Source organism: Leptodactylus fuscus, unplaced genomic scaffold, assembly GCF_031893055.1.
Source record: "Leptodactylus fuscus isolate aLepFus1 unplaced genomic scaffold, aLepFus1.hap2 HAP2_SCAFFOLD_230, whole genome shotgun sequence".
Lineage (NCBI taxonomy): Eukaryota > Metazoa > Chordata > Amphibia > Anura > Leptodactylidae > Leptodactylus > Leptodactylus fuscus.
The window spans coordinates 124,733-132,424 of record NW_027440253.1 but is presented as its reverse complement, the minus strand read 5'-3'; the positions used below and the strand labels follow the sequence as shown (position 1 = coordinate 132,424).

Sequence of the window (7,692 nt, the reverse complement as noted above, 5' to 3'; positions counted from 1 at the left end):
TTGCGCTAAGGATGCAAGTAAATGCCAGTGGCAGATGATTTTGTGTTCTTGAGGAGGACGGCAGGAGGTGGAGGGGCCCCCCCTGTGGAATTAGTGGTAGGGTCTGATATATGGGGAGACTCTCCACAGCTGTGACCACTAGGAGGGCGCCATTCCTTGTAGTCTCCCCCTCCAGGTAGGTCATTGTCCGGTATTTGGTAGATAACGTAGACGTCTTCGCCGAGTCTTCCTGACCTTCTCCTCGCTATAAGGTTCTTGGTAATGGGACGGATTCTGGTTTATTAACTCTTTGGCTTCTCCACTAATCGTGTGTCCTGTTACCGCCGCTGCTCCCGCTATATTCACTGTAGTCTCCTATATCACGCACCGCCTGACGTTTTCCCCTCCCCCGGTTACATTGTGGGGTGTTGTGCAATGATGTAGTGACACCTGACTTAGGCGTAGGACTAGAACGCTCAGCATCCTCCAGGTATCTTTATTGCATGACGCGTTTACAGGTTGTAGTTTGCTGGCGGGGCCCTGTGTGGCCCTTGGGCGAATCCATATCCTGAATGTGCTGCTGCTGATGTGACCACAATGTGATGAGATTCCAGGTCTGTTAATACAGAGACCACTAGAATGGAGCGATGAGGAAGAGCACGCTCACCGCCTCGGGTCACACGTGTACGATTTTTGATGGTGACTGAATTTTTTTTGGAGGATTTCAGTCTGGTGAGCCGCACCACTAAGACGCCATTCACATCTGCACATCGGGAACGGTTGACATTTCACGGTTTCCATTTGTCGCGCCAGGACATGTCACATGACACTGCACCGCCTCATGTAACGTTCATCCTCCTGAGGTCATCATGGAGGCGGGATACACTGTATCTACACTGCGGCTACCTGTGACATCACCAGCAATGAACTGTGATGTCATGAGCACAAATAACCAGAAGAATCCGCCAGTATTAGACCAGCAGCACAAGGCACTTAGACACTAAGGAGCAGGCTCCGGGCCCCTGAGCGGGGGGGGGCCACAGGGGCCTTGCGTTAGAAATACCTCATGGTTATACCCCAGCACATTGACACGACACAAGCCTCTGTACTGTATGTTAGTGACATGTCGGGGGCGCTCCAACAGTGACCCCCATTCTCTGCATTCCCACATCACAGACTGGGCCCTGGATTTATTCACTGCCCAAACTGGTGCCAACATGATTAGTGGGGCCCCTAGCACTCAGGGGCCCCATCAGACGTTTCCAGTTTCATGCCCATTCTGGATTTGTCCTGCTCACAGCTGAAGGTTTGTTACAGTTGCACCAGCAGCACAAACCTCCCTCCTGTCAGGCTGATAGTTTGTTACAATGTATCAGTCTCGAGACCACCAGCATTGTCTAGAAACAAGTGTAACGAACCCTCAGCTGCTGTAACGGCTCAGTCTGTGCTGTCGCCCTGGCAGGTTCCGTACAGCTTGCGCAGCAGGTGACGCCGCGTCCTGTGTCTTCATTCCTTTCCGCTTTTTCCTTCTGCTGTAAATTATTAATGGCGACCCCCCCCCATAGCTGATGATATATATGTGAGTGTATGTCTGTAGTGTCTGATGGGAGTTGTTGTCCTCACCTATCAGTATTACTCTCAGCATCATCCCTAGGGTGTAGCGTCGCGTGTTTCATGGTGACGTATTCGCCGTCCATCTCTTTAGGTTTTGTTTTATTGCCCCTGTGTCCTGGGGTAGCATCGCCCCAACCCCCACACTCTATACAGAAGCACAAGACACCCTTACAAGGAGCGTGCTGAGGTCGCCCCCTGCTGGACACAATCTCAATGTCCCTGTAGTTTATATGACTTATTAAGATTAAAAGAAACGTAGAAACCGTGTCACGTTCACCGCGTTTTATTTGGTCCTGACAGAAATAAAGTCATTGACTCTGCTGTGACCCCTGTGTCAGTGATGTTTCTGGGGGTGGGGGTCACACTGTGGGCCTTGTCCTCTGGTATCAGAAACTTCAGATTAACGAGTTTATATGCTGTACTCAGATTCCGCTGTTGGCTGTGACGCCCTGTAGGGGGCGGTCTGGTGACTGCTGGAGACGAAGGGGAAAATGGTACCTGTCATAAGAGACCATAGGGTGTAAGGACCATGTTACAGCCGTGTACAGCGGACCATAGGGTGTAAGGACCACACTACAGCCGGGCACAGGAGACCATAGGGTGTAAGGACCATGTTACAGCCGTGTACAGCGGACCATAGGGTGTAAGGACCACACTACAGCCGGGCACAGGAGACCATAGGGTGTAAGTACCACACTACAGCCAGGCACAGGAGACCATAGGGTGTAAGTACCACACTACAGCCAGGCACAGGAGACCAGAGGGTGTAAGGACCACACTACAGCCGGGCACAGGAGACCATAGGGCGTAAGGACCACACTACAGCCGGGCACAGGAGACCATAGGGCGTAAGGACCACACTACAGCCGGGCACAGGAGACCATAGGGTGTAAGGACCATGTTACAGCCGTGTACAGCGGACCAAAGGGTGTAAGGACCAGACTACAGCTGTGTACAGCGGACCAGAGGGTGTAACGACCACACTACAGCCGGGCACAGGAGACCATAGGGTGTAAGGACCACACTACAGCCAGGCACAGGAGACCATAGGGTGTAACGACCACACTACAGCTGTGTACAGCGGACCATAGGGTGTAAGGACCACACTACAGTCGTGTACAGCAGACCATAGGGTGTAAGGACCATGTTACAGCCATGTAGAGCGGACCATAGGGTGTAAGGACCACACTACAGCCGGGCACAGGAGACTAGAGGGGGTAAGGACCACACTACAGCCGGGCACAGCGGACCATAGGGTGTAAGGACCACACTACAGCCAGGCATAGCGGACCATAGGGTGTAAGGACCACACTACAGCCGGGCACAGGAGACCAGAGGGTGTAAGGACCACACTACAGCCAGGCACAGGAGACCATAGTGTGTAAGGACCACACTACAGCCGAGCACAGCGGACCATAGGGTGTAAGGACCAGACTACAGCCAGGCACAGGAGACCATAGGGTGTAAGGACCACACTACAGCCGGGCACAGGAGACTAGAGGAGGTAAGGACCACACTACAGATGGGCACAGTGGACCATAGGGTGTAAGGACCACACTACAGATGGGCACAGTGGACCATAGGGTGTAAGGACCACACTACAGCCGGGCACAGGAGACTAGAGGGGGTAAAGGACCACACTACAGCCGGGCACAGGAGACTAGAGGGGGTAAGGACCACACTACAGCCGGGCACAGCGGACCATAGGGTGTAAGGACCACACTACAGCCGGGCACAGGAGACTAGAGGGGGTAAGGACCACACTACAGCCGAGCACAGGAGACTAGAGGGGGTAAGGACCACACTACAGCCGGGCACAGGAGACCAGAGGGTGTAAGGACCACACTACAGCCGGGCACAGCGGACCATAGGGTGTAAGGACCACACTACAGCCGAGCACAGCGGACCATAGGGTGTAAGGACCACACTACAGCTGAGCACAGGAGACTAGAGGGGGTAAAGGACCACACTACAGCCGGGCACAGGAGACTAGAGGGAGTAAGGACCACACTACAGCCGGGCACAGCGGACCATAGGGTGTAAGGACCACACTACAGCCGGGCACAGGAGACTAGAGGGGGTAAGGACCACACTACAGCCGAGCACAGGAGACTAGAGGGGGTAAGGACCACACTACAGCCGGGCACAGGAGACCAGAGGGTGTAAGGACCACACTACAGCCGGGCACAGGAGACTATAGGGAGTAAGGACCACACTACAGCCGGGCACAGGAGACCAGAGGGTGTAAGGACCACACTACAGCCGGGCACAGCGGACCATAGGGTGTAAGGACCACACTACAGCCGAGCACAGCGGACCATAGGGTGTAAGGACCACACTACAGCCGAGCACAGGAGACTAGAGGGGGTAAGGACCACACTACAGCCGGGCACAGGAGACCAGAGGGTGTAAGTACCACACTACAGCCGGGCACAGGAGACTAGAGGGTGTAAGTACCACACTACAGCCGGGCACAGGAGACTAGAGGGGGTAAGGACCACACTACAGCCGGGCACAGGAGACCAGAGGGTGTAAGTACCACACTACAGCCGGGCACAGGAGACTAGAGGGTGTAAGTACCACACTACAGCCGGGCACAGGAGACTAGAGGGGGTAAGTACCACACTACAGCCGGGCACAGCGGACCATAGGGTGTAAGGACCACACTACAGTCGGGCACAGGAGACCATAGGGTGTAAGGACCACACTACAGCCGAGCACAGCGGACCATAGGGTGTAAGGACCACACTACAGCCGAGCACAGGAGACTAGAGGGGGTAAGGATCACACTACAGCCGGGCACAGGAGACCAGAGGGTGTAAGTACCACACTACAGCCGGGCACAGCGGACCATAGGGTGTAAGGACCACACTACAGCCGGGCACAGGAGACTAGAGGGTGTAAGTACCACACTACAGCCGGGCACAGCGGACCATAGGGTGTAAGGACCACACTACAGCCAGGCACAGCGGACCATAGGGTGTAAGGACCACACTACAGTCGGGCACAGGAGACCAGAGGGTGTAAGGACCACACTACAGCCAGGCACAGGAGACCAGAGGGTGTAAGGACCACACTACAGCCGGGCACAGCGGACCATAGGGTGTAAGGACCACACTACAGCCGAGCACAGCGGACCATAGGGTGTAAGGACCACACTACAGCTGAGCACAGGAGACTAGAGGGGGTAAGGACCACACTACAGCCGGGCACAGGAGACTAGAGGGGGTAAAGGACCACACTACAGCCGGGCACAGGAGACTAGAGGGGGTAAGGACCACACTACAGCCGGGCACAGCGGACCATAGGGTGTAAGGACCACACTACAGCCGAGCACAGGAGACTAGAGGGGGTAAAGGACCACACTACAGCCGGGCACAGGAGACTAGAGGGGGTAAAGGACCACACTACAGCCGGGCACAGGAGACCAGAGGGTGTAAGAACCACACTACAGCCGGGCACAGGAGACTATAGGGAGTAAGGACCACACTACAGCCGGGCACAGGAGACTAGAGGGGGTAAGGACCACACTACAGCCGGGCACAGCGGACCATAGGGTGTAAGGACCACACTACAGCCAGGCACAGGAGACCAGAGGGTGTAAGGACCACACTACAGCCGGGCACAGCGGACCATAGGGTGTAAGGACCAGACTACAGCCGAGCACAGGAGACTAGAGGGGGTAAGGACCACACTACAGCCGGGCACAGGCGACTAGAGGGGGTAAGGACCACACTACTGCCGGGCACAGGAGACCAGAGGGTGTAAGTACCACACTACAGCCGGGCACAGGAGACCATAGGGTGTAAGGACCACACTAGTTGTGCACACAGGGTTTATACCTTTTACTGAGACAAAATCCTAGAATATTCTGGACATCGTCACATGGAAACAACTCACATAGAACACCATGAGCTGGAATCACCCACAGGAAGAAGATTCCATCGTCTGCACAACACAATGAGCTCGGCGCATGAGCAGAGTCTGAGCTACAAGGACAGGGGCCACACATTCACATTCATCTCTGCTTAATACCGGGGTATGAGAGAGCCCCCTACTGGTGACCAGCACTTCATCCCTCGAGTCCTAATAGACTATTGTGCGTCTCTTCCTTTACCGTTGTCAGGGTCTCTGTCGTTGTGTCAGGGTCTTTCATTGTGTCGGGGTCTTTCATTGTGTCGGGGTCTCCGCCGTTGTCAGAGTCTCTGCTGTTGTGTCGGGGTCTCTGCTGTTCTCAGGGTCTTTCATTGTGTCGGGGTCTCCGCCGTTGTCAGAGTCTCTGCTGTTGTGTCGGGGTCTCTGCTGTTCTCAGGGTCTTTCATTGTGTCGGGGTCTCTGCCATTGTGTCGGGGTCTCCGCCATTGTGTCGGGGTCTCCGCCATTGTGTCGGGGTCTCTGCCATTGTGTCGGGGTCTCCGCCATTGTGTCGGGGTCTCCGCCGTTGTGTCGGGGTCTCTGCCGTTGTGTCGGGGTCTCTGCCGTTGTGTCGGGGTCTTTGTCGTTGTGTCGGGGTCTCTGCTGTTCTAAGGGTCTTTCATTGTGTCGGGGTCTCTACCGTTGTCGGGGTCTCCGCCATTGTGTCGGGGTCTCCGCCGTTGTCAGAGCCTCTGCTGTTGTGTCGGGGTCTTTGTCGTTGTGTCAGAGTCTCTGCTGTTGTGTCGGGGTCTCTGTCGTTGTGTCAGAGTCTCTGCTGTTGTGTCGGGGTCTCTGCTGTTCTCAGGGTCTTTCATTGTGTCGAGGTCTCTACCGTTGTCGGGGTCTCCGCCGTTGTCAGAGTCTCTGCCGTTGTGTCGGGGTCTCTGCCGTTGTGTCAGAGTCTCTGCTGTTCTCAGGGTCTTTCATTGTGTCGGGGTCTCCGCCGTTGTCAGAGTCTCTGCTGTTGTGTCGGGGCCTCTGCTGTTGTGTCGGGGTCTCTGCTGTTGTGTTGGGGTCTCTGCCGTTGTCAGTGACTGAGGTCACCCCCGTTACATTCCTCAATCACAGCTGAGTGTTTCTATCCAATGCTCTGTGAGTTGCTGCTTTGTTACAATGTATCCATCTGGGGTTCCGGCAGCTCACAGAGCATTGTCTAGGCTGGATACAAGTGTAACAGACCCTCAGCTGTGAGAAGGATGAGCTATCCCCGAGACCCTGAGCAGGCGACAGCACTTTGCCTGATGTCAGGGATGAATAGATCTGCCCCCTCCCCCAATCTCCTCTCAGGGGGGCAGTTCCATCAGCTGAGTCCTCACCCTGCGGAAGGCCGGGCTGGGGCTGCCGGTTGCTCTTTGTACTTTGGGGGGCAGCGGAAAAAGGAGGGCACTCCCAGGGGTCACTGCTGGGGTCAGCTCATAACTGATGGGCGGAGCTTGTATCTGACCCCTCCCCCGGTAGACCCTTGAGATCTGCTCCAGACTTGGTCCTGGCTCCTCAAGACTCTTCATTGGAGATGCAGCAGCAGTAGCAGAAGCCGTGGCCCCGGGCCCTGAGAGACCTTTTCTCACTCCCCTCCCCTTTAGATGTGGGGGACACGGGGTCCTGGGGGGCCGCTGCTGTAAGTCAGGGGAACGCTGCGACAACCTGCAGAGAGAAGAGCAGACATGTCCGTCACAGTAGGAGGAGCTACATCCAGGAAGAAGACGCGCTGAGACGGACTCATCCTTACCGGCCCCCGCCCAGCGCCATCTTGGAGGTCTGTACAGAGGAGGGCGCCACCTGCTGGAGATGTAAGTCCCGCTCCAGGATCCTGCGCTCCGCCTTCAGCTCTACAACAGATGAAATGCCTGACTCTAGTCACATCCAGAGCTGCATGCACAATTCTGCTGAGGATTAGTGACTGGAGTATACAACATGATACCACGGCAGAATACAGACCGCAGCTCTGGGTGTGACTGGAGTATACAACATGATACCACAGCAGAATACAGACCGCAGCTCTGGGTGTGACTGGAGTATACAACATGATACCTCAGCAGAATACAGACCGCAGCTCTGGGTGTGACTGGAGTATACAACATGATACCACAGCAGAATACAGACCGCAGCTCTGAGTGTGACTGGAGTATACAACATGATACCACAGCAGAATACAGACCGCAGCTCTGGGTGTGACTGGAGTAT

At 55.4% G+C, this 7,692-nt stretch overlaps 1 protein-coding gene across 3 annotated transcripts in view; it reads right to left on the bottom strand.

The window, feature by feature from the left end:
• Positions 1–1,736: 1,736 nt before the first annotated feature.
• Positions 1,737–7,692, bottom strand: part of LOC142187391 (coiled-coil domain-containing protein 24-like) — a 45,464-nt gene continuing 39,508 nt past the window's right edge. Inside the window, exons 8-10 of one of the 3 annotated variants that reach the window (XM_075261595.1) lie at positions 7,238–7,337; positions 6,825–7,152; positions 1,737–2,091 (exon numbers count right to left, since the gene is read on the bottom strand). In XM_075261595.1, coding sequence (XP_075117696.1) covers positions 1,867–2,091; positions 6,825–7,152; positions 7,238–7,337 — 653 coding nt within the window. In that variant the 3' untranslated portion in view covers positions 1,737–1,866. Of the gene's footprint in view, positions 2,092–5,423; positions 7,153–7,237; positions 7,338–7,692 lie in introns of those variants that run through there. The other 2 variants (XM_075261596.1, XM_075261597.1) reach the window with 2 other exon arrangements.